At 50.7% G+C, this 23,628-nt stretch overlaps 7 protein-coding genes across 7 annotated transcripts; 4 read left to right on the forward strand and 3 right to left on the reverse strand.

Moving 5' to 3' along the window:
* Nucleotides 1-911: 911 nt before the first annotated feature.
* IAR55_001520 (uncharacterized protein) lies at nucleotides 912-1,726 on the reverse strand (the record flags this gene model as incomplete). The annotated part of the gene is made up of 5 exons (XM_066944647.1): nucleotides 912-998; nucleotides 1,074-1,091; nucleotides 1,202-1,307; nucleotides 1,496-1,548; nucleotides 1,718-1,726. 5 exons carry the CDS (start codon nucleotides 1,724-1,726, stop codon nucleotides 912-914), a joined length of 273 nt encoding a protein of 90 aa, XP_066804570.1.
* A 557-nt stretch (nucleotides 1,727-2,283) lies between these two features.
* IAR55_001521 (phosphoribosylaminoimidazolesuccinocarboxamide synthase) lies at nucleotides 2,284-5,619 on the forward strand (the record flags this gene model as incomplete). Its single annotated transcript, XM_066944648.1, has 10 exons — nucleotides 2,284-2,458; nucleotides 2,538-2,558; nucleotides 2,624-2,769; nucleotides 2,830-3,008; nucleotides 3,084-3,243; nucleotides 3,308-3,901; nucleotides 3,962-4,441; nucleotides 4,505-4,751; nucleotides 4,810-4,965; nucleotides 5,021-5,619. The coding sequence occupies 10 exons, from the start codon at nucleotides 2,284-2,286 to the stop codon at nucleotides 5,617-5,619; spliced, it is 2,757 nt and encodes a 918-aa protein (XP_066804571.1).
* A 173-nt stretch (nucleotides 5,620-5,792) lies between these two features.
* On the reverse strand, nucleotides 5,793-7,025 carry IAR55_001522 (uncharacterized protein; the record flags this gene model as incomplete). Its single annotated transcript, XM_066944649.1, has 4 exons — nucleotides 5,793-5,824; nucleotides 5,954-6,167; nucleotides 6,268-6,527; nucleotides 6,692-7,025. The coding sequence occupies 4 exons, from the start codon at nucleotides 7,023-7,025 to the stop codon at nucleotides 5,793-5,795; spliced, it is 840 nt and encodes a 279-aa protein (XP_066804572.1).
* A 475-nt stretch (nucleotides 7,026-7,500) lies between these two features.
* On the forward strand, nucleotides 7,501-9,434 carry IAR55_001523 (actin-2; the record flags this gene model as incomplete). The annotated part of the gene is made up of 11 exons (XM_066944650.1): nucleotides 7,501-7,523; nucleotides 7,596-7,626; nucleotides 7,694-7,758; nucleotides 7,898-8,096; nucleotides 8,243-8,367; nucleotides 8,459-8,771; nucleotides 8,832-8,912; nucleotides 8,969-9,062; nucleotides 9,119-9,204; nucleotides 9,263-9,316; nucleotides 9,372-9,434. 11 exons carry the CDS (start codon nucleotides 7,501-7,503, stop codon nucleotides 9,432-9,434), a joined length of 1,134 nt encoding a protein of 377 aa, XP_066804573.1.
* Nucleotides 9,435-9,547: 113 nt separating this feature from the next.
* IAR55_001524 (5'/3'-nucleotidase SurE) lies at nucleotides 9,548-11,131 on the reverse strand (the record flags this gene model as incomplete). The annotated part of the gene is made up of 7 exons (XM_066944651.1): nucleotides 9,548-9,950; nucleotides 10,019-10,427; nucleotides 10,488-10,566; nucleotides 10,626-10,711; nucleotides 10,772-10,830; nucleotides 10,898-11,013; nucleotides 11,084-11,131. 7 exons carry the CDS (start codon nucleotides 11,129-11,131, stop codon nucleotides 9,548-9,550), a joined length of 1,200 nt encoding a protein of 399 aa, XP_066804574.1.
* A 438-nt stretch (nucleotides 11,132-11,569) lies between these two features.
* On the forward strand, nucleotides 11,570-19,467 carry IAR55_001525 (pre-mRNA-processing-splicing factor 8; the record flags this gene model as incomplete). The annotated part of the gene is made up of 10 exons (XM_066944652.1): nucleotides 11,570-11,803; nucleotides 11,924-12,079; nucleotides 12,142-12,225; nucleotides 12,285-14,169; nucleotides 14,223-15,758; nucleotides 15,818-15,941; nucleotides 16,023-16,618; nucleotides 16,850-18,048; nucleotides 18,110-19,330; nucleotides 19,399-19,467. The coding sequence occupies 10 exons, from the start codon at nucleotides 11,570-11,572 to the stop codon at nucleotides 19,465-19,467; spliced, it is 7,104 nt and encodes a 2,367-aa protein (XP_066804575.1).
* A 367-nt stretch (nucleotides 19,468-19,834) lies between these two features.
* Nucleotides 19,835-23,529, forward strand: IAR55_001526 (uncharacterized protein; the record flags this gene model as incomplete). The annotated part of the gene is made up of 4 exons (XM_066944653.1): nucleotides 19,835-20,041; nucleotides 20,103-20,323; nucleotides 20,393-22,203; nucleotides 22,256-23,529. 4 exons carry the CDS (start codon nucleotides 19,835-19,837, stop codon nucleotides 23,527-23,529), a joined length of 3,513 nt encoding a protein of 1,170 aa, XP_066804576.1.
* Nucleotides 23,530-23,628: the final 99 nt, after the last annotated feature.

Below are 23,628 nucleotides of genomic sequence, written 5' to 3' on the forward strand. Positions count from 1 at the left end.
TCCTGAAATCAAAACCAAACAATGATGATAGGATGCTATGATCGTGGAGGTGATGCATTTCAACGTGAGCACTGAACAGGACCACGCTTTACCCTTGCATCACACTAGGCATCAGCCAGCACTTTCACTTGGCATCTCGAGAGGTTGAGTTGTTGTTGTGATGAATAATTTTGACTTGTAAACACGCTATTCAGGGTATCAACATGCGAGATAATCTGCCCATGTGTTGGGTCAAATCTGTTTGCCTCCGGAACCAATGGGCCGGCGCAAATGACACGTAAAGGCTTGGATATGGACCACTTCTCTGTGCACACATCTTTGTAGCCAAGCAGAGCGAGCAAAACGTGCTCAACGAAATGAGCGCCGTTCGATCCGGAACATACAGCTGGTGACATGTGATCCATTGCCCAAGGAAGTACTGACATCGTTTGGCGTTGCACACCGCGATGAATCACGGACCTCTGGCGTGTCGGGAGGACTGCTGCTACTGTTGACCAGTACAAAGGGACAAAGTATGGCCAATGAGGAAGCAAACGAAAGCTATCGCGTGTCAGATGCAGAATGATAGCGGATGACACTTTGACGCGTCGCTCGGCAAGTTCCGAACCTACCATGGAGTGCATGCCTTACTTTCTTTGTACCTGAAAGAAGTCCGGCCGAAACACGAGTTTGAACCTTACTGTCAATTGGAAAGGCGGCAGTGGCAGTGGCACTCAGACATGTGTGGTAGTTCGGGAGAAAAAATCAAGTGGCATGCTGTCTATATGTTGTTAAAATGAACGTTATACCTGTATCGATACAGTACAATCCCAAGTTGTCTCTCTCCCCTTGACTAACTGTCTATCGCCCACAGCTCAATGTCGTGCAGTCATTCCATCATGCACTATGATGAAATAATCGACCGATCGCACTTAGATGGCGTCGACGGCTCGGGCGTTCTCCTTGGCAGCAGCCCGTCGCTTCTCCCAGAACTCGTGGTTAACAGTGATGAGCTTTTGCTGTGCAGTAAAATGGCAAGATCAGTTTGTGATCTGCTGATGATAAGCGGAGTGAACGTAGGGGCTGAAACTCACGTTCTGGTCGTGCTTGATCTGGAAAGGAGGAGAAGACGTAGATAGGTCAGCCACAAGAATCAGCCTGGCCCATATCAAACATCTATGTGCAATCGCCGAAGTGGGGCGACCTGGAGAGCAAAACTCACCTTGTCCCAAGGCCTCCAATCGGACTTTCGGTCCCAGACGACCTCGGAACCCTGAGAGAGTCGGTAGAGGTAGAAGGAAGCGCCGCCGACGGCGACACCGACAATCCTGTAAGGTCAAGCACGATGACAAGCGTCAGTCCGAGGTCCCTTGAGGCTATGCATTCTATACGATCTCATGGATGTAGAGCAACGAGTGGCGGGATGCGTTCCGTATTGGCCGCCCGCGACGATCCGTTCGTCCGAATGAGATCGACAGGAAGGCCCATGAGGAACGATGAGAACGACGGGACGTACCCGAAGATGGGGAGGACCTCAGTGGGGAGCCACTTCTTGACAAGAGCACGGTTCTGCAGATCGTACGAGCGTCAGCATGCGGGACAAACGATAATTTGTATGGAGAGGTGCAAAACCGGGTGAAGTCGGGATTTGTATTTTTCGACGAAAAAAGACGAATTCTTCGCCTCTCTTCTTTGCAGAAGAAATGGGAGGCATCTATGACGGAGAAAGGTGACTCACCATGGGCATTTTGAGATTGTTCCAAGGGGATCTAGAAGTCTTTACGAGGGATGGGTTTTTCTTTTCGAGATTGCAGAGTGGAAAGATGAGATGCAGATGAATCGACAGTTGTTTTTGTACTCGCCAGAAAAAGCAAAGTTGGGAATCCGAGAGACGGCTGTGATTGACCTGACGAGAACGGCTGAGATCTGAATAGGAACCCCGCCAAACAGGATTTTAATCTAACAGGACTACCGAAAAACGTGATCGAGATCCTGCCACGATTATTCGGAATTATCGCATCGGACCCCCGATAGATCTGGCTGGGCCCAACGGACATCCGGGTAGTCTCCGCTGAGACGTGAAGCACCACTCCAGTCGTCATCAAAATTAGGCGTGCGTAGCTATCTTTCGGCGTCACGACTCGAAGAAGTGGATGTGGAGATTGAGTCGCAAGTAGTGAGAGAGCGTTTCACAGACGGGGAAATTTCAATCTCTACCTAGGTGATTCTTCCCACACAAACACATCCAGAGTTTCCCCTCTGCTTCCTTCAGAACCTCGGCAGCGTGCTGGTATACTACTACAAATGGCCGACTCCGCCTTCGCCCAACCAACAACAGCTGAGAAAGGCTCGAACATCGTCCTCTCGCCTGAAGCCGAGGCTCAGTATGACAGGATCACGAGGAACCTGCAGGAGGTAACTAGCGGAGAGATCATCAGGAAGGTCTTGAGCGAGGGAGAGGTTGTCCGAGCGTACTGGGGTGAGTCTTGGTTCCAAGTCTTGATATCCGCCGTAGCTATATATGGGAAGGAGAAGCAGCTCACCACCGATTCACATAGGTTCTGCTACTACTGGCCGACGTGAGTTTCAGGATGCTGTAACAAACCCAAGAAGAGGCTCTGGTGTTGACGGACGCTTCGCACAGCGCACATCGCTTACTGCGTTCCATTATGCAAAATTGCCGACTTCTTGACTGCTGGTGTCAGCGTTACCGTTCTGCTTGCCGGTATGTCTACTATTTTGTTCGTTGTCAAAGGATATAAAGCTAATATTCACCCCCCCCCCAAAGATGTTCGTGATGTTCACCGCCTATCATCAAGGACACAAACTAATTTTTGAATCTTAATACAGCTCCACGCCTTCCTTGACGCCTCGAAGTCAACTCTCGAGACCGTACAGCACAGAGTCAAATACTACTCCAGGCTCTTTAAAGCTGTCTTCACAAGCCTCGGAGTTCCCGTCGACAAGCTCAAGTTCGTCACCGGTACCAGCTACCAGCTCAAAGCGGACTACACCCTTGATGTCTACAAGTGAGTGATTGTCCGCGAGATCCGGAAGTCGAGCTCCTTTGGGACGATAGCTCATGTATTTGATTCGAACCGCAGATTCCATGCTCTTACTTCCACAAGGGAGGCCGAACATGCTGGTGCAGACGTCGTCAAGGAGTCAGAATCACCCTTGATGAGTAGTTTGCTCTACCCTGGTCTGCAAGCTTTAGATGAGCAGTACCTTGATGTTCACTTTCAATTCGGTGGTGTTGACCAGGTGAGCTCATTACGGTCTGTCGGTCATGTGATACAGCAGCTGACATACAGATCAACTCCTGTAGCGAAAGATCTTCATGTACGCCGCTCACTTCCTTCCCAAAATGGGCTACGCCAAACGTGCCCATCTCATGAATGCCATGGTCCCTGGTCTTTCAGGAGGAAAGATGTCTTCATCCGACCCAAAATCCAAGATCGACTTCCTGGACTCTGCTGCCGACGTCAAGGCAAAGATCAAGGCTGCGCTCTGTCCCCCTGGAGAAATCGAGAACAACGGTGTTCTCGCTTTCCTCAAAGCTGTCCTCATCCCTGTGCAAGAGTTGAAGATCGAACAAGCTGCAGGTCGGGGAGAACCTGGTCCTGTCGGAGAAGGCAGTTTCGTCAAGGCTGGAGCACCTGAAGGAACCGTCTTCAGCATATCTCGACCGGACAAATTCGGTGGTGATATCCATGTCTCAAGCTACAAGCAACTGGAGAAGGAGTACGTTGCGCAGAATATCCATCCTGGTGATCTGAAGACTGGAGTTCAGGACGCTTTGATCACCCTCCTGGCGCCTATCAGGAAAGAGTTCGAGGAGGACAAAGAGTGGCAGGAGATCGAGCGATTGGCTTACCCTGGTTCATCATTGGCTCCAACTCAGCCTGAAGAGAAAAAGGTGGTGAGTCACTACTTCCCCAGGCGATCCGAACTAGAGCGCTCATGTCATATATCTTCACAGAAAAAGAAGGACGTTCGATCCAAGCCACCCACAGAGGAAGAGCGAGCCGCGCTTCGAGCAGCTAAGGAGCAGGAGAAGGCTGCCAAGGAGCAAGAAAAAGCCGCTAAGGAGCAAGGGAAGCTCGCCAAGGAGCAAGAGCAAGCTTCTCGGGCGCAAGCCAAGGTGGCGAAGGATCAAGAGAAGGCTGCTAAAGCCGCTGCCAAGGCATCGAACGAAGGCTCGCAACCACCTGTCCCTCCTCCAGGGGCCATCAAGTCCGCTGAGCTGGTTCAAAATTCAGTCGACGCTGCAAAGATCGAGCCTGTACCTGTTGCAAGCGGCAGCGGATCCCAAACATGCGTTACCTCGACCGACCTGCCCAAACTCAAACTGATTGCGAAGGGTAAAGTGAGAGATATCTATGCTATCCCTGGAGAGGATGACAAGCTTTTGTTCATTGCAACGGATAGGATGAGCGCTTTCGACGTGATCATGAACAACGTAAGCTCATAGATGACCATTTGCAGCGAAGGAGGATTTGGAGCTGACACTTCCATGACTTAGGGTATCCCATCAAAAGGTATCACCCTTACTACTCTCTCCCTTTTCTGGTTCGACAAGCTCAAGCAAATCATTCCCAACCACGTCCTCACACCTTCCCCTTCATCATGCTTCGGCTCTCCCGCCGAGGCGTGGAATGAATTCCCTCGTTCTCTGGACGAGTACAGAGATCAGCTCGAGGGTAGAAGTATGATCGTGAAGAAGTGCGAGGTGGTGAAAATTGAGGCTATCGTCAGGGGTTACATTACGGGTGGGCTGACGTGGACGTCTTCCGACCCGGGACAACTAGCTGACGAAACATGCTCCAGGTTCTGCTTGGAGCGAGTACAAGAAGTCGCAGACAGTCCACTCTATCCCCATGCCAGCCGGTCTGGTCGAGTCAGCCAAACTGCCCAAACCGTTGTTTACTCCCTCTACGAAAGCTGATCTGGGTGACCACGATGAGAACATCCATCCGGACAAGGGTGAGTTGAATACAGAATGTGTACGGGGCTGCGCTATATCTAATGTCTGTTGTAGTCAAGGATATCTGCGGTCCTGAACTCGCTGCGGAAATCGAGCGAGTCGCGGTCCAACTCTACACAGAAGCCGCGCAGTACGCTCTTGAACGTGGTTTGATCCTCGCCGACACCAAGTTCGAATTTGGATTGCTCCAATCTCCTTCATCGCCTAACAAACCTGAACTGATCCTCATTGACGAGGTCCTCACTCCTGATTCCTCGCGTTACTGGGCCGAAGCAGATTACGTTCCTGGTAAACCTCAAGCGTCATTCGATAAACAGTACTTGAGAGACTGGTTGATTTCGGAAGGTCTCAAGGCGAAGGAGGACGTCACTTTACCTGAACATGTGGTCAGTGAGACGAGAAGGAAATACGAGGAAGCGAGAGATAGAGTGATGGGATTGGGCGAGTTTGGGAAACATGGAAGAAGAGGCGTAACGGCCGGTGATGAAGAGACGGGTCTTCAGACCGATCAGGTTGAGGATACGATTGAAGTGGAGGCGAGACAAAAGTTCGAGATACATGGAAGGGTCGGAGTGAAAGCTGGAGATGAGGAGACGGGGCTTCAGACGGATCAAGTGGAGGATGCTATAGAGGAGGAGGCGAGGAAGCTGTAGTGTAATATGCACAATCACGGTAGACGTCGTGGATGAGTTCGCTTCGTTTGACAAGACGGGCATCGCGAGATGTTGCATGGTAGTATCGTACATGAGCATACAACGTCATTTACATAATACACAATCTGTTTCCGATTTGAGCCGGTCCACGATCACTCGTGCTTCGTGCACTATCACACTTTGGAAGCGAAGAACCAAGTATCGACTGGTGGATCATGCGGAACATCAGCGCTCCTTCCTCTGATTTCAATCAAGATGGAAAAGTTTCCTGCCACGCCCTTCGATCACGGACAGCATCGAGGGAGAAATAGGAGGATGAGACGTTCAGACTCACGATCCATCTGACGATCCCCATTCCCCATACTCATATCAACACTACTGACCAGTTCGAAGCCCACACTCTCCATCGCAGAGAGGATCGTGCAGCCCAACAATCTCGAATGGACCACCTCCGCTCCGTCAGATGTCCACCACGGTGTTCCCCGGAGCTTGAGCTGGTAACAGCCGGATTCTTTCTCGCCTTGTTTCTGGATACCGGCTGGCCATGTCTGTGTGTGAGGGATATATTCAGCTTCCAACGTCCAAGAACGGATGATGACAAGATGGCCGGCTGCGGCTGAGCTTTCGCCCAGGCGGACCAAAATTCACCTGGACAGCCCTGACAAAAGCGTCCTGCACTATCATATCTGGCGGATCTATGATCCTGACCTTGTCCGATTCGTTGAACGATATCGAGAAATAGTATCTCTGTCGAGGCGGTACAGAATGCAGGAAGAGGGTGTCTTTGTCCCACTCTTTCTTGGATAGGTCGCAAGACATGTGGAGATCCCATCCGATCGCTGAGAGGGCGTGCAAGATGTGGGAGAGCAGCCGTCGAGCTGCTATTGCCTCGATACCTTGTCCTCGCCCTGGGAATCGATTGGGGCATCAGTCATGCTCTATAAGAGAGACAAGGGGATTCACTGCGTCGCAGGCGATTTTGACGGATCAGGTGGGGAAGCGGAACGGAAATGGTAGAGATAGTCATGGATGAGGACTTGTCGTTATGAGTGTATCTGAAACTGTCACCCACAAGGATTCCCCGAGACCTTCCATTCCCATCCCGATATATAGGGTCCTTGAGTCTGAACACCAGGATACCAGACCCTCTTGATCGCCTCGTCCACTGCCGGAATACAGTCCTGCGGCAATCCAATCAACCTGATCCTGTCGGTCCGACCGAGATGGAGACAAGCGAAATAACGGGGGAACGGCGGGGGTGGTCCTGCTGGCCCTTGAGATGTGGAATGGGGGTATTGGTCCGTTTTGGAATGGTCTTGATAGTTGGGTGGAGGTTGATGATGTCCATTGCCATTGTTATGGGTATTGGTGGATGAAGTGGAGATGATATCCGAAAGACGACCCATATCACTTTGTGCGTCGGTTTCAACGATGTCAGGATGGAGACGTTGGGGATGAAGAGCAGAGCGGGGATGAAGGTGTTGTCGATGTTGCTGCTAGTGACTCATATGAACATATCATTGGTGTGAGAGCAGTAACAGCAGTGCCCCTCCGCACTGCCTTGGCATCCCTTGCCGACAATGAAAAGGCACCCGTACAGTGACCTGCGATCTACACACGGACAGCTCCCGAGATACTAACCTGACCACGTGATTAGGGTGAGAGGGACAGCCAGAACACTAATAACTCATCCCACTTAGAATCGCTTCTACCACGCGACTTGTCGAGACGCGAGGTTGAGCTTTGGTCAATGTCTTGTCAGTGAGTTAGTAGTATGGTCATATTACTTGTAAATCACAGCATCTTGCGCTCCCCTGATCTCCCACAACCTTCTCGCTCACTGCAAACAGCCGAGCTCATACAGCTGCCAAGCTAGACATCATGGCAACCGAGTTCGACGATGTGTGAGTGAGAGCAATGATCAAGCATCTGTCCACGCAGCTGACATCCACACTTCAAACTTGACACATCCTCAGACTGACAAATCAACCTGTTGTGATTGACAATGTGAGCTATCAAACCTCATATCCTTCTTTGACGTCGGGTACAGCAGATCCTCACGTCCATGTTGCAGGGTTCTGGTACGATCAAGGCCGGTTTCGCAGGAGAAGAACAACCATCATGCTATATCCCATCATTGTGAGCCTTTCCTCCCCACCAATCCTTGACGACATTTGATCACCTCGTACATCTGATCTTCGGGACTCGTGAAGCAACTGGCTCTGTACACCCAGGTCAGATCGGCTGGCTGACTGTTTGAAACGTTTCCCCGAATCAGTGTCGGTCGACCGAAACATCCTCGAGTGATGGCGGGTGCCATTCAAGACAATTTATTCATAGGACGAAGGGCGCAAGAGCTGAGAGGACTGCTGAAGATAAAGTATCCGATGGAGCATGGAGTGGTCATCGACTGGGATGACATGGAACGGATATGGGGCTGGGTGTACAGCGAGGGCCTGAAAGCATTGAGTGAGGAGGTGAGTTCCGGCTGAGAAGTACCCCAAATACATGTCCGGAGAGAAGCAGGCCGAAGCTGTGATGGGCGAGGAGGTCCGGACTTATCGTATATGGACAAGGAAGGGTGGAAGGATCGCTGAGCTGATATATCCTTTGGTGGTCGTAGCATCCGGTATTGTTGACAGAAGCACCTCTGAACCCCAGACAAAATCGAGATGTCGCCGCTCAAATATTCTTCGAAACATTCAACGTCCCAGCGTTCTTCACCAGTGTTCAGGCAGTCCTCAGCTTGTGAGTGTCATGTCGTGATTTCGGAGCAGGAAATTATTCAGTATCTCCAAAAACCGCGACCCTAAGAGCTCTACACTAACATTTTCTGCAGATACTCGTCAGGTCGAACGACAGGTATAGTCCTCGATTCGGGCGACGGGGTGACCCACGCTGTTCCGGTCTTTGAGGGATTTTCAATGCCGCATGCGGTACGACGGATAGATCTGGCAGGAAGAGATATAACGGATCACCTTCAATTACTATTACGGAAGTCAGGTTATTACCTACATACTTCAGCGGAGAAAGAGGTGGTCAGAACGATAAAGGAGAAGACGTGTTATTTGGCGCTGAATCCAGCAAAGGAGGAGAAGGATCAGGCAGGCGCTTGGGAAGAGTTCAGATTACCGGATGGGAAGGTGATACAGGTGAGCCGCCATGTACTGCACCACATCCCCGGATGTAGAACTGACGACAACAACTATCAGCTCGGAGTGGAGAGATTTCTAGCGCCAGAGATACTATTCAGTCCCGAGCTCGTCGGGCAAGAGTATCCGGGTGTACACCAAGTGAGCTTAATTCTTCAGTCGCCACGGAGGGACAAAGGTGACACCCTCTAAAATAGGTCATTGTTGACTCAATCAACCGAACCGATCTTGACCTTCGTAAATCACTTTTCAGCAATATCGTTCTCTCAGGCGGATCGACATTATGTACAGGTCAGTTGGAACATCTCTCTACCTGTCGAAGACCACAGCTGATCCTTGCGCTACAGGCTTCGGCGACAGATTACTACATGAGGTGAAGAAGCTGGCTCTGAAAGATGTCAAGTTGAAGATCTACGCTCCTCCAGAACGGAAGGTGAGCTGGTCGAAGTCGTAGCTAGGCGACGCGGCGCACAAGCTGACGAGAACATCAGTATTCCACATGGATTGGAGGGAGTATCTTGGCGGGTCTCAGCACATTCAAGAAGGTAAGCTTCGGGTTTCTCGGATAATAGTCTCCTCAAGCTTACGACTGGTGTACAGATGTGGGTTTCTGCGGACGAGTACAAGGAGGATCCAGATATCATCCATAAGAAGGCGTTCTAGGCGAAGGCCGGGGGACCGAGTCCATTCGGGACCGACGGTTGTCATGACGATCATGTATATGATAGGCAAATACGTTCAACAGATATATACCGGAATGGCTGCGACACATCTACTTATTTCCATCTTGTTCCCGGACCGACCTGCGTATCATCTTGCTCACTCCCGAAGCCCCAAGCACCGTCTGACAAACCAGCATATTCTGCCCTGATAGGCGTGACACTTACATACCCTTTCGCAAAAGCCCACGCATCCGATCCGACCGGTAATGTCTCAATGGGTGGGAATAACAACGGTTTCATGTTCGGTGCGAAATGGAATTTGAGCGGTTCCTTTCCTTCTTTCACCTGTGATGAAGGTGTCTCGCTGTTGCCTAATAGTGGGGAAGACGGATCGGGTGTTGGTAAAGCTGCAGGACCTGCTGTTGATGTTTTTGATATTGACCGAGGGGGAGAACTAGATGATTGTGGTTTGTTCTGTTGTGACGAATTGTCGCCTGGATCATAGGTCGATTTCGATCTATTATTCATATGTCTTTGTCAGGAGAAGAACCCCGAGACATCGCGGGGAGAAGAAACACAACTCACAATGTCGTAGTCTTGAACAACTGTCCATACGAGTTTCTCCACATGCTCGTCCAACATATCTGCCTGTTCTCCCCTTTCAATCCTTCCTCCACTAGTGGTACGTTCACACTATATATCTGCACCTTGTCCTTCCCACTTCCGGAAGAAGAAGGACGACCTTGATCCATACCCCAATCGTCGAACAATTTCTTGCAGATATCCACCGATATTTCAGTAGCGAGCGAAGTGACGGTGTCAGAGACGGGACGGGTGACGACGCCGTATGATACGGCGATGCAGGGGATGTGGTCCTCATGTAACGAGACTTGACCGGATGAGGGGCCGGGAATGGGGATGGAGAGAGCGCCAGCTAAGGCGGCGCCGAGGGTACCAGATGATAGAGCGAAAGCGGTCGAAGAGTTGCGGCCGTCTGAGATGCAGAGGCTTTCAGTCAGTTGAACGCATTGTAAGAAAGAGGGTCGAAACTCACGATTGGGACCCGAGATCACCAGGTCAATCTCGCCTGGGTATAGATTATGCAAAGCGATGTTTGTGCAAGTGGCGGGGGTCTGAGGTGGGAAATGTCAGCTGAGGAACGTTTGACTGTTGGCGCATCATGCCAGCTCACGCCTGAAAGCATGATCCATTCCATTGTCTCGCCTTCCTTCAACGGACGAGGTGTCGTTGTGATGTCGCCGGTCAATCCGTCGGGATCTGCAGCGATGAAACAGAATTAGGTTATAGACAGGATTTGACAAGGTGGTCATCACCTACCTAATGGATAGAAGTAACTCGCTGAGATAACATCACTGATCGCATACGCCTTCCCCACCCTGAAGACTTTCGTGTGAGCTGGACTGCCTCTTTGCAGATGTAAACAGACGAAAGAGGCGGGCTCACCATGATTTCTGGCAATCTGGAATGACCACTCTCACGTCCCAGTCAAGACGAGATTGAAGAAGCTTGCAGAAGGAGAAGATATTTGGTGATGAATTCGAAGGAGGACCATCATCGTTCTGGACACGCACGAGAGCGGTTGTCAGCTATGCCTCGCGCCCGTACTTCATCGAGCTATGGTTGGCTCACAGTGAGAAGGACGACTGGTCGATCGCCGTAAACAGGTAAGGGGGCCATACCCGTGGTGATTATGTGAAGATATACAACCGATATGAGAAGATACAGATGTTCGCAAGCACCGCTGATTCTAGATATGATGGCGTCCACCGACAGAGAGAATAAAGAAAGGAATGCAATACGCCATCCAGACCGAGCTGGATGGATGCTGTGGCAAGAGGACGTTGATCAATCGCGCGAATGTGGCGCCCCACAAATCACTTCCAAAGTGGCAAACTCTCTTGGGACAGGACAATCAAGTGCCACACTCGATTCGTTCATTGTAATACCGCAAAAACCCTTAGTAAGGGGTGCATCCCACCCCTTCGCTCACCATACACGTCTCAATTCGACAACTCGAGATCGAACTTGAACTTGCCACCAGATCAATATCCTTTTTTCCCGTTTCTTTCCAGCTTGAAAACTAACAGAGATCGAGCGAGAGGATAGAACGCCACCATGTCTTCCTCCGCTGCTGGTCTGCCACCGCCACCAGGATTCAGCGCTCCGCCACCCGGTTTCCCAGCTCAACCGAACGGGAATGGAGAAGCTAGGATGGATGGTGATTTCTTCGGTCAGTTGAGTCAGGATGAGATCGAGAAGAAGGCGAGGAAATGGAGAGGGGCGCAGAAGAGAAGGTTCAACACGAAGAGACGGCAGGGAGGTGGTGGTGGTGTCGATTTTGGAAAAGCAGTAAGTTTTCGTTGCTAAACCCCTTACACATGTGACGTCCCGCCCTCCCGCTGGTGGCGACGGTGTACTGCGCGCATGACGAGGATGGTCTGACTGACCCGAACACCTTCGTCTTACCAGGACCTCCCTCCTGAACACATCCGAAAGATCATCAAGGACCATGGTGATATGTCAAATCGAAAGTTTAGGAATGACAAACGTGTTCATTTGGGAGCTTTGAAATATGTTCCGCATGCTGTGATGAAGCTGTTGGAAAACATCCCTATGCCTTGGGAGGTGAGCCGCCGGTCTTTCGGGAGCGAAATGGTGTCAATGCTGATGTGGGTCTCGTGCCACAGCAAGTACGAGAGGTGCCGGTCCTGTATCACATTTCAGGCGCTATCACATTCGTGAACGAGGTGCCGAAGGTTATCGAGCCAGTTGTGAGTCAACACCAACTCTTCAACAAGACGGAGAGGTGCTGATACTTCCGCCATGCTAGTTCCACGCACAATGGGCTTCCATGTGGCTTGCCATGAGACGAGAGAAGCGAGACCGAAGACATTTCAAACGTATGCGATTCCCACCGTTCGACGATGAAGAGCCGCCTATGGATTACGGGGACAATGTGTTGGATGTGGAGCCATTGGAGGCGATCCAGCTGGAGCTTGATGAGGAAGACGATGAGGCTATTTTGGATTGGTTTTATGACCCCAAACCGCTTTCCGATACTCCTCAAGTGAATGGATCCAGCTATCGATATTTCCAACTCACATTACCGCAGCTCTCGAACTTGTATCGAATCGGTCGTCAGTTACTATCCGATTACTCAGACAACAACGCCTTCTACCTTTTCGACAAGAAGAGCTTCTTCACGGCCAAAGCTCTCAACATTGCTCTGCCGGGTGGACCGAAATTCGAGCCGTTATACAGGGATATGGAGGCGTTTGACGAGGATTGGAACGAGTTTAACGACATCAACAAGGTCATCATTCGCGGTGTCATTCGATCAGAATACAAGGTCGCTTTCCCTCATCTTTACAACTCCCTACCTAGATCAGTCCACATCGGTGCTTATCACGAACCCAAAAATGTCTACATCAAGACAGACGACCCAGACCTACCCGCATTCTACTTCGACCCTCTCATCAACCCCATCTCCCAACGAGTCGTCCAAGAAGCCCACACGCCGCTCGTATCTCACGAGGACTCGGTTTTCGGGTTTGGCAACGAGGAGGATGATGACTTTGAGTTACCGGATGAGCTGGAGCCGTTTTTGGAGAACAGAGAGTTGAGCAACGAAGACACGGCGGACGCTATCGCTTTGTATTGGGCGCCATACCCTTACAACATGCGCAGTGGAAAGATGAGGAGAGCTCAGGATGTTCCGATGATCAAGAACTTCTATCTTGAGCACTGTCCAGCCGATCAGCCAGTCAAGATCCGAGTCTCGTATCAGAAATTGCTCAAGGTGTACGTTCTTAACGCATTGCATCATAAACGACCCAAGGCTATGGCCAAGCGAAACCTCTTCCGAAGTCTGAAGAACACCAAGTTCTTTCAGACTACGAACCTCGATTGGGTCGAAGCGGGTCTCCAGGTCTGTCGACAAGGTTACAACATGCTTAATCTTTTGATCCACCGAAAGAACCTCAACTACCTCCATCTCGATTACAACTTGAATTTGAAACCCATCAAGACCCTAACCACCAAGGAACGAAAGAAGTCTCGATTCGGTAACGCTTTCCACTTGTGTCGAGAAATTCTCCGTCTCACCAAACTCATCGTCGATGCACACGTCCAGTTCCGACTTGGAAACGTCGATGCGTTCCAATTGGCGGATGGTCTGCAATACATGTTCGCGCATGTCGGTCAATTGACCGGAATGTACCGATACAAGTATAAGGTCATGGCTCAGATCCGACGATGCAAGGATTTGAAGCACTTGATCTACTCGAGGTTCAACACTGGACCAGTCGGAAAAGGTCCCGGTGTGGGATTCTGGGCACCAGGGTGGCGAGTGTGGCTGTTTTTCATGCGAGGAATAGTGCCACTTTTGGAGCGGTGGTTAGGAAATCTGTTGGCGCGTCAATTCGAGGGACGTAACTCGAAGGGTATCGCAAAGACTGTCACAAAGCAAAGAGTCGAGTCACACTTCGATCTCGAGCTCCGAGCGGCGGTCATGCATGATATCCTTGACATGATGCCCGAAAGCATCAAACAAAACAAAGCGAAAACGATTCTACAACACCTTTCCGAGGCGTGGCGGTGCTGGAAGGCCAATATTCCTTGGAAAGTTCCCGGTATGCCTGCTGCCATCGAGAACATCATCCTTCGATACGTCAAATCCAAGGCAGACTGGTGGACTTCTACCGCACATTTCAATCGTGCGAATCGTCTTTACATCTCTCAGAGAGCTTAGCTGACCTCAGTACCACAGGAGAACGTATAAGACGAGGTGCCACGGTCGACAAGGCCGTTGTCCGAAAGAACCTCGGTCGATTGACTCGTCTCTACCTCAAAGCCGAGCAAGAAAGACAGAACGGTTATCTGAAAGATGGTCCTTACATCTCTTCCGAAGAGGCCGTCGCGGTTTACACTTCCACCGTTCACTGGATGGAAAGTCGAAAATTCGCTCCGATCCCGTTCCCGCCACTCTCGTACAAACACGACACGAAGCTCTTGGTTCTCGCCCTCGAGAAGCTCAAGGAGGCCTACAGTGTCCACGGTCGATTAAATCAATCTCAAAGAGAGGAATTGGCTTTGGTCGAACAGGCTTACGACAATCCGCATGAGTGTTTGTCCCGAATCAAGCGATTGTTGTTGACTCAGCGAGCGTTCAAGGAGGCCGGTATCGAGTTCTTCGACACTTATGACAAGCTCATTCCCTGTTACGATATCGAGCCAGTGGAGAAGATCACCGATGCCTATCTCGATCAATTCCTCTGGTACGAGGCGGACAAGCGAGGTTTGTTCCCCAATTGGATCAAGCCTTCCGACTCTGAGCCCCCTCCCTTGCTTGTCTACAAGTGGTGTCAAGGAATCAACAATCTTACGGACATTTGGGACACCTCCGATGGCGAATGTGTGGTCATGATGGAGACTGTTTTGTCCCGAGTGTACGAGAAGGTTGACTTCACTCTCCTTAGTCGGCTATTACGATTGATCCTCGATCACAACTTAGCAGACTATATCACCGCCAAGCAGAACACTGCTCTGACATTCAAGGACATGTCGCACGTCAATGCGTACGGTATGATCCGAGGATTGCAGTTCTCTTCTTTCGTCTTCCAGTACTACGGCCTCGTTCTTGACTTGCTCATCCTCGGTCTGCAACGAGCGAGCGAACTTGCCGGTCCTCCTGGTGCACCTAATGGATTCCTGCAATTCAGAGATACTGCTGCCGAGACTCGACATCCTATTCGATTCTACACCAGATACGTTGATCGAATTCATGTTCTTTTCCGTTTCAACGCCGACGAATCGAGGGACTTGATCCAGAGATATCTGAGTGCCAATCCCGATCCGAATAATGAGAACGTCATTGGATACAACAACAAGAGATGTTGGCCCAGAGACTGTCGAATGCGTTTGATCAAGCACGATGTCAACCTTGGGCGAGCCGTCTTCTGGAACGTGAAGAACTCCCTTCCTCGATCCTTGACCACCATTGAGTGGGACGAGACTTTCGTCTCTGTCTATTCCAGGGACAACCCGCAGCTCTTGTTCTCCATGTGCGGTTTTGAGGTCCGAATTCTCCCTCGAATCCGAACTCAACACGGAGAGCAATATTCCCTCAAGGACGGCGTTTGGAACCTTACCCAGGAATCAACGAAGGAAAGAACGGCTCAAGCTTTCCTCCGTGTCTCTGACCAGGGTGTTCAGGATTTCAACAACAGAATCAGACAGGTGCTTATGTCTTCAGGAAGTGCCACGTTTAGTAAGATCATCAATAAGTGGAATACTGCCTTGATCGGTGAGCTGAAATCCCGTACATCTGGAGATCCTGTCGATGCTGATTTCCCGCCCCCCCAGGCCTTATGACCTATTATAGAGAGGCAGTCGTACACACCAACGAGCTGCTCGATTCACTCGTGAAAGCAGAGAACAAAGTCCAGACACGAGTGAAAGTCGGTTTGAACTCGAAAATGCCTTCGAGGTAAGTCCTGCTGCCACATTCGCCACTCTGAACAAAAGTGCCATATTGAATCTAAACTCAATGACACTTCTTCGTATATAGGTTTCCACCATGCGTCTTCTATTCTCCCAAGGAACTTGGTGGTCTCGGAATGCTTTCAATGGGTTTCGTCCTGATTCCTCAATCGGATCTCCGATGGTCGAAGCAGACGGACAGCGGCGGTATCACGCATTTCCGATCGGGTATGACCCACGAGGAGGATCAATTGATTCCGAACCTGTACCGATATTTGCAGCCGTGGGAGGCAGAGTTCTTGGACTCTGCGAGAGTGTGGTCTGAGTATGCGTTGAAGAGGAAAGAGGCTACCGCTTCCAACCGAAGGTTGACGCTCGAAGACTTGGAAGATTCATGGGATCGGGGTATTCCGCGTGTCAACACTCTTTTCCAGAAGGACCGACATACGTTGGCGTACGATAAGGGATGGAGAGTCCGACAGCACTTCTCTCAATTCTTTAGATTGAGAAACCAGCCTTTCATCTGGACCAACCAACGTCACGATGGTAAACTCTGGCAACTAAACAATTACAGAGTGGACGTTATCAGCGCTTTGGGTGGTGTGGAGGGTATTTTGGAGCACTCGCTGTTCAAGGGTACTGCTTTCCCCACCTGGGAGGGTCTGTTCTGGGAAAAAGCATCAGGTCAGTTTCGTGGAACAAGAAAAGGGAAAGCAAGCTGATGTCGTATTACTTCCCCCTTATTCTCACAACTCTCTTTTTCTCACACGCGCTCTACTATTGACTTACTATCAATTCCTCCCCCGCCCATCCCCTTCCTACCTCCGGCGGTTATGTCATGTCTGCCACCCAACACCCACCCGTTTGAACTTTTATCGTCCCCCTCTCCTATCTCCCATCTGTCTTTGTAAACAGGTTTCGAGGAGTCAATGAAGTTCAAGAAACTCACCAACGCTCAGCGATCCGGTCTCTCCCAAATTCCCAACCGTAGATTCACCATGTGGTGGTCGCCCACAATCAACCGAGCCAACGTCTATGTCGGTTTCCAAGTGCAACTTGATTTGACCGGTGTCTTCATGCACGGTAAAATCCCCACCCTCAAGATCTCCCTCATTCAGATCTTCAGAGCGCACTTGTGGCAGAAGATCCACGAGTCGGTGGTCATGGACTTGTGTCAGGTCTTCGACTCGGAGTTGGAGGCTCTCCAGATTGAGACAGTTCAGAAGGAGACTATCCACCCTCGAAAGTCATACAAGATGAACTCTTCGGCTTCGGATATCCTCCTTTTCTCAGCTTACAAATGGCAGATTTCTCGACCTTCGCTCCTTACCGACAACCGAGACACCATGGATGGCACTACCTCGAACAAGTTCTGGCTCGATATCCAACTTCGATGGGGTGATTTCGATTCTCACGACATCGAACGATATGCTCGTGCCAAGTATCTCGACTACTCTTCTGACAGTCAGTCGATCTACCCCTCACCCACTGGTGTTCTCATCGCTATCGATCTCGCATACAACTTGTACTCGGCGTATGGTTGTTACTTCCCGGGTCTCAAGCCGCTTCTTCAACAGGCTATGGCGAAGATCATGAAGGCAAACCCTGCCCTTTACGTTCTCCGTGAACGTATCAGGAAGGGTCTCCAGCTATACTCTTCCGAACCTACCGAGCCGTACCTCAACTCGTCCAACTACTCCGAGTTGTTCTCCAACCAGATCATCTGGTTTGTCGACGATACCAACGTCTACCGAGTGACAGTCCACAAGACTTTCGAAGGAAACTTGACTACAAAGCCCATCAATGGTGCAATCTTCATCTTCAACCCTCGAACTGGTCAACTGTTTTTGAAGATCATCCACACCTCGGTCTGGGCCGGTCAAAAACGTCTTGGTCAATTGGCGAAGTGGAAGACGGCAGAAGAGGTAGCAGCGTTGATTCGATCGTTACCCGTGGAAGAACAGCCCAAGCAGGTCATCGTTACTCGAAAGGGTATGCTTGACCCCTTGGAAGTGCACTTGCTCGATTTCCCGAACATTGTCATCAAGGGTTCCGAGCTTCAGTTGCCATTCCAGGCTACTTTGAAGATGGAGAAGTTCGGTGATCTGATCTTGGTGAGTTGCCACTTCGTACGCCACGTCTGTGCTCCGCTAACCGTCTCCCTTCTCCCAATAGCGTGCTACTCAGCCTCAGATGGTTCTGTTCAACTTGTACGACGATTGGCTCAAGTCCATCTCAAGTTACACTGCCTTCTCACGTCTCATTCTTCTTCTCCGAGCCCTCCACGTCAACAACGAGAAAGCCAAGATCATCTTGCGACCTGACAGGAACACTATCACCGAGTCATACCATATTTGGCCAACATTGGATGACAATGCGTGGATGAACGTTGAAGTCGCGCTCAAAGATCTCATCTTGGCCGACTTCGGAAAGAGAAACAGTGTCAACGTCGCCTCTTTGACGGCCAGTGAGATCCGAGACGTCATCTTGGGTATGGAGATTTCCGCACCATCTGTCCAACGACAGCAAATGGCGGAGATCGAGAAGTCTGCCGAAGCCGCTAGTCAAGTCACCGCTCTTCAGACCAAGACCACCAACATTCACGGTGACGAGATCGTCGTCACGACTACCACTCAGTACGAGCAACAAACTTTCGCGAGCAAGTCCGACTGGCGAGTACGAGCTATCAGTGCCACCAACTTGCCTCTTCGTGTCAACCACATCTTTGTTGGCAACGACGACGTTCGAGACGACGCTACCAGTTTCACCTACGTCATTCCTAAGAACATCCTCCGAACCTTCATCGTCAATGCCGATCTTCGTACTCAGGTCGTCGCATACTTGTATGGTACTTCGCCGCCTGACAACAAACAGGTCAAGGAAATCAAGGCTGTCGCTTGGATCCCTCAAAGAGGTACCAACAACGGTGTCGATCTTCCTGTTACTCTTCCCAAGCACGACTTCCTGCTCAAGGATCTCGAACCGCTGGGATGGATCAAAACTCAATCGCAAGAGCTCAACCATCTTTCACCGGCAGATGTCACGACACAAGCGAAGATTATGGCGAACCATCCAGAATGGGGACCTCAATCGATCTGTGTCACTTGTGCTTTCACTCCCGGTTCCGTGTCTCTCAACGCTTGGGAGCTCACAGTAGCAGGGTTCGAGTGGGGTAGGAAGAATCAAGATGTCACTGGTAAAAACGAAGGGTTCAACCCTTCCATGGCGAACAGAGTGCAATTGCTCTTGTCCGACAGGATTCTAGGTATGACACTGGTTCCCGAAGGTGGAGTCTGGAACTATGGTGTCGGTTTGACCCAGAGTTGGTCCGAGAAGATCCCGTATAGTATGACTTTGGACAAGCCGGAGGCCTTCTGGGCAGCATGTCATCGACCAGTGAGTCACAAACACTTTTTTGAGTGTACCTTAGGAGTGCGATAACTGACGATAATGTTGTGTTACAGAGTGCTTTCCTCAACTTCGCGGCAATGGAAGGTGACGATGCGGCTGATGTGGAGAACAGTTTGGAGTAGATGAGATGGACGAAAGATCAAAAGGAAAAGGGGATTGATGAGATTCATACGATAAACTTTCTGTTTCATGTTTGTATTTAATAGATTGTGGTGAGACGATGCATTCTGTGCATTGGCTCTTTGTCTGGTTCATCCAATTCACTGAGCATGGCAATCAATGCTATTGTCACCAATGAAGTCTTTGACGTCCATGTCCAGATTGGCATCCTAAAAACGCCTAAGACGAGGCATTGAATTATCTGACGGGATCAAATCCGGTTCTTGTATAACTAACTCACCATCCGTGGGAGTTCTTCCGTTGTTTTGATCATGATCTCTTCCTTCTCTTTCACCGTGGGAAATCATATCTCCACTTTCAACGTCCACCATGTCCGATGAGGACAACGGTGACCTGCCGTCTGCTACTCCACTCGACCTGCTCATCAACGCCATAGCCGGAAGTGCAGACTATCGATTTCCCGATGATGTCAGAGAAGGACCAGAGGGTAACGAGGTCTCCAGTGAAGGTGGTAATCAATCCCTCAATCTCGATGAATTCCTCGCAGTCAGAAAAGTCCCAGCAGAACAACCAGGCGTGAGCTTGATCTCTTGATCTCTTTGTCCTGCGAATATGATCTACTCACATGGATAAGCAGTCGCGATCATACTCATCCAAGTCCAATGCGGAACGTCATATGGAGGTCACTTCTTCACCAAGTCAGCGCAGGCTAGGCAAGATCATAGCCTCTCGTGTCATTCAATCTCTGCATATCAATCAGGCTGGCGATGACGCATCGGGAGAGTACTATCCTGCTATATCGACAGTGGAGGTCTGGCATCCTATGACTGGGCAGAAGAGCTATGGCAAAGAAAGAAGGTGAGCGATTTACCCGCATCGATTCTTGAAGATCCCGCTTAGTTTTCATGATTGTGTTAAACCGGACAGAATTCTTAATCCCCCTCCCATACTGCGCGTCAACGGGGCAGCACTTTCTAATATCACCTCGGTGACACTATCTACCATCCCTGATACTCTCCAGACGGAGGCATCCTCGTCCTCAGGGTCCCAAACTCACCGCATCGTCTCGACGCTCCCCCAGACACCTCATGCAGCTGAACTACCGGTCAGCAGAGGCAAACGAGCAGAACGACTGAACCTGAAAAGAAAACTCCGAGATGCAGCTCTCAACGCAGGCTTCGGAGCCACTCTGCCCAAGGTCAGAAGTGGACGAGAAGGCAAGGACCGCAATATGCTCAGAGATGGACTGGCCTTTCCTGGTCTGTGGGTTGGCGAAGACGCAGGAAAGCGCAAAGATTTCACCTTACAGTTAAAGCTGGGGCAAGCTGTCCAATCAAAAGCACCAAACGAAACTGCCCGTCAAGAACCGATCGAGCCGCCATCAGCTATACAGGCTGAAGAGACGATGGTGAAAACGCCTATTCCGCCTGATCAGCTAGCCGAGCAATCATTTGGACCGCAAAGTGAAGGGTTTCCGGAAATAGACAACGTGCACGGGTCATCTCTGGTTGATATGCTTGGATCAGAATCAATGGACGTACTACAACCTTTGGCCGAAGCCTTTCAACGAGCTCGAGGCGATCAAGGGGAAACGTTAGCGGAACATCTCGATAAGATTGAAGCACCAACCGAGGCAGCGGTAACATTGCCGGTTACAAGCGCTCCAGCGGAGTCTTCTGACCGCAGGGACTACGGTAGCTCGGCAGAAATCACAGTAGCAACTCTCGTATCCTCCACCTTGAAGATCGTCTCCAAGCCGTCGCAGAAGACTGCCAAGGCACGTTCGATGGCGAGTTGTCTGTCTAGCAGATCGTCTTTCGCTCTATGGACTCGAATACATGGTCAAACTGTTCGAACAAAGTATATGAAGCTCGAAGTTGACGTTAGTGGCCACGAACCTCGACTTACCTCCAAAACTGGCAAGTGGTCGCCCTTCAAGTTCGAAGTCCTCCATCGTGCTGTACCACAGTCAGAAAAGACTTCTCGAGATCGGTTGAGCTCGGCGGGCTACGATGACGAGAAGCTTACTTATGGATCGGTAGTCGCCCTCATTGACATGCAAACTGGTACAAAATCGGAACCCGTTAAGTTAGTCAAGGTGGACAGTGGGGAAGTACGACTAGGAGAGAGTGACGGTGATCCGGTAAGCGAGCTTCAGAGGGTTGGCTTCGTCAGAATGAGGAACTGGTCAGAAGACATGACAGGCGATGCTCGGTGGTATTTGAGCGCACCAGGTGCAAGGCTGGGCGGGGCGGAAGTTGCAGACGAGACTTCCACGAGATCACAGCGGTCGAACAAGATCAAAGCCAAGCCGCAAATCGCATCAGCTGCTCAGTCACTTCTCGTCGACCCCGAAAATCCACCAGAGACGCTGGGCAGTGCGGAGCAGACGTCGTTATCTGTTATTGAAGAGCAACCGTTCGCAAGCATATTGCAAGATTCTGTGGCGGGCTTCGAAGGACACGAAGATCAACGGGATGCAACAGACAAACGTGACCGTACAGAGACAGAAGAGTTGAACGGGCCGCCGAAAAAGAAGAAGAAGACGAAACGAAATGCTCTAGCCATCGCTGTAGTGGCTGAGGATGAAGACGGCGGCGTACAAGCATTACTGAGCTGGGCTAAAGCTGAAAGGACGGAGCGTACGGTTGATGAGCCTTCTGAGACCGAAGCGGCGCACGGGACAATCTTCGTCGAGAAAGTGGAAGACTGGATGTGCTGGATCATAGGAGGAGTCTGTGAGCTCGATCTTGCATGCGCAAAGGCTTAGTGCTGATTGATCATCGGTAGCTTGTTTCTCCACTTCGTTCTTCAGCACGGCGGACGCAAATAATGCGGCGTCAACACCACCGGTGAACTTCGTACCTCAAATTCTTACTCCACCAGTCTTCCATCCTGACAACAATACTCTTGATCTGACGTTGTCAGAATTTTTCTATTCTGACCCCGCCAATCCATCTCATCTCCCGGAACCTCTCGAAGTTTATCTAGGTCCTTTAGGTCCTCTCCACCTGACAGTCTGGCAATCTTCTGCACGTCGCAGCCGTCCCTCTGACTCCAACAGACCCCTCAGTCCCGAATACGCTAGACCATATTATGACGACAGCCCGCAGAATGTTGAGCAACATGTCATGAGCACATATCCCACAGACAAAGATCATGTGATCGTCGTCGTCGAGATGCCAGGACCCGAGGATATCATCAAAGCGATGCAGCTCTGCGTGGCGCAAGCTTTCCTTGACCGGACAACGACGAGGCCCGCTGAGAACGACGGCGGTGTCGGGGTAACCGCCGAGGCCACGGATGCTACTGAACCTCAAGAGCAATCACAGCAACCGATAGATACACCGTGGCTCGACATCGCAACTACAGTCGTGGGAGAAGGCGGACAGAATATGCCTCAGGTCGTAGAATCGAAAACGGTTGATGGTTCAGCACCGACGGAAAGACAGCATGAAGAGCAACAAAATGGTTACCGACCGGCCGAGAGGGCCATCGCGGAAGTACTAAGCATGACGGACAACGACTTCACTTCGTTGCATCATCTAGGACCTTTTGATGCGGATGTGGAAGAAGAAGAAGCGCAAGTGGACCATCCGACGCTACACTCGTACCAGGGTATTATCGATCCCAGTTTACGAGATGATCTCGATCCGACAGGAGAGAAAGGCCCCAATGATCCTACTTCCCTATCCGAGCTCGGTATCCTCAATTCTACGGAGACACAAATGAATCAAAGACGTGAGCCAGTGCAAGGCGCAGCAAACCCTCTCTCATTGCATACGGATGTCACCTCTGAGACAGCTACCAACGGCAACGTTCCAGGGATGCTCAGGCTCTACACGCCTGCTAAAGTCGAAAAGTCGACAGAGATGATGCCTCTGCCGCTTTTGTTAGTCAGAAAGCATGATGGAGTAGTATTCGGCACAGGAAGGAGTGTAGTAGCGCAACGGTTGGAAGGGCAGTCTGCTATGGCAAGCGGTACCTCGTCGGCAGGAGAGATGGGAGGGAACGGAAATGGTGTAACGGGTGCTAGGTGGGGTTTGAGAGTGATCGAGACATAGTGCCGCAGTCGGTGCCGGCTGGAGAAGGAAAGGTTGGAAGGTAGATCTTGGTGCTCTATGAAACGATGGACTCTGTGCGCGAAGCAGTTTATGCCGCAA

This window comes from Kwoniella newhampshirensis, chromosome 3 (assembly GCF_039105145.1).
Source record: "Kwoniella newhampshirensis strain CBS 13917 chromosome 3, whole genome shotgun sequence".
In the NCBI taxonomy this organism is placed as follows: domain Eukaryota; kingdom Fungi; phylum Basidiomycota; class Tremellomycetes; order Tremellales; family Cryptococcaceae; genus Kwoniella; species Kwoniella newhampshirensis.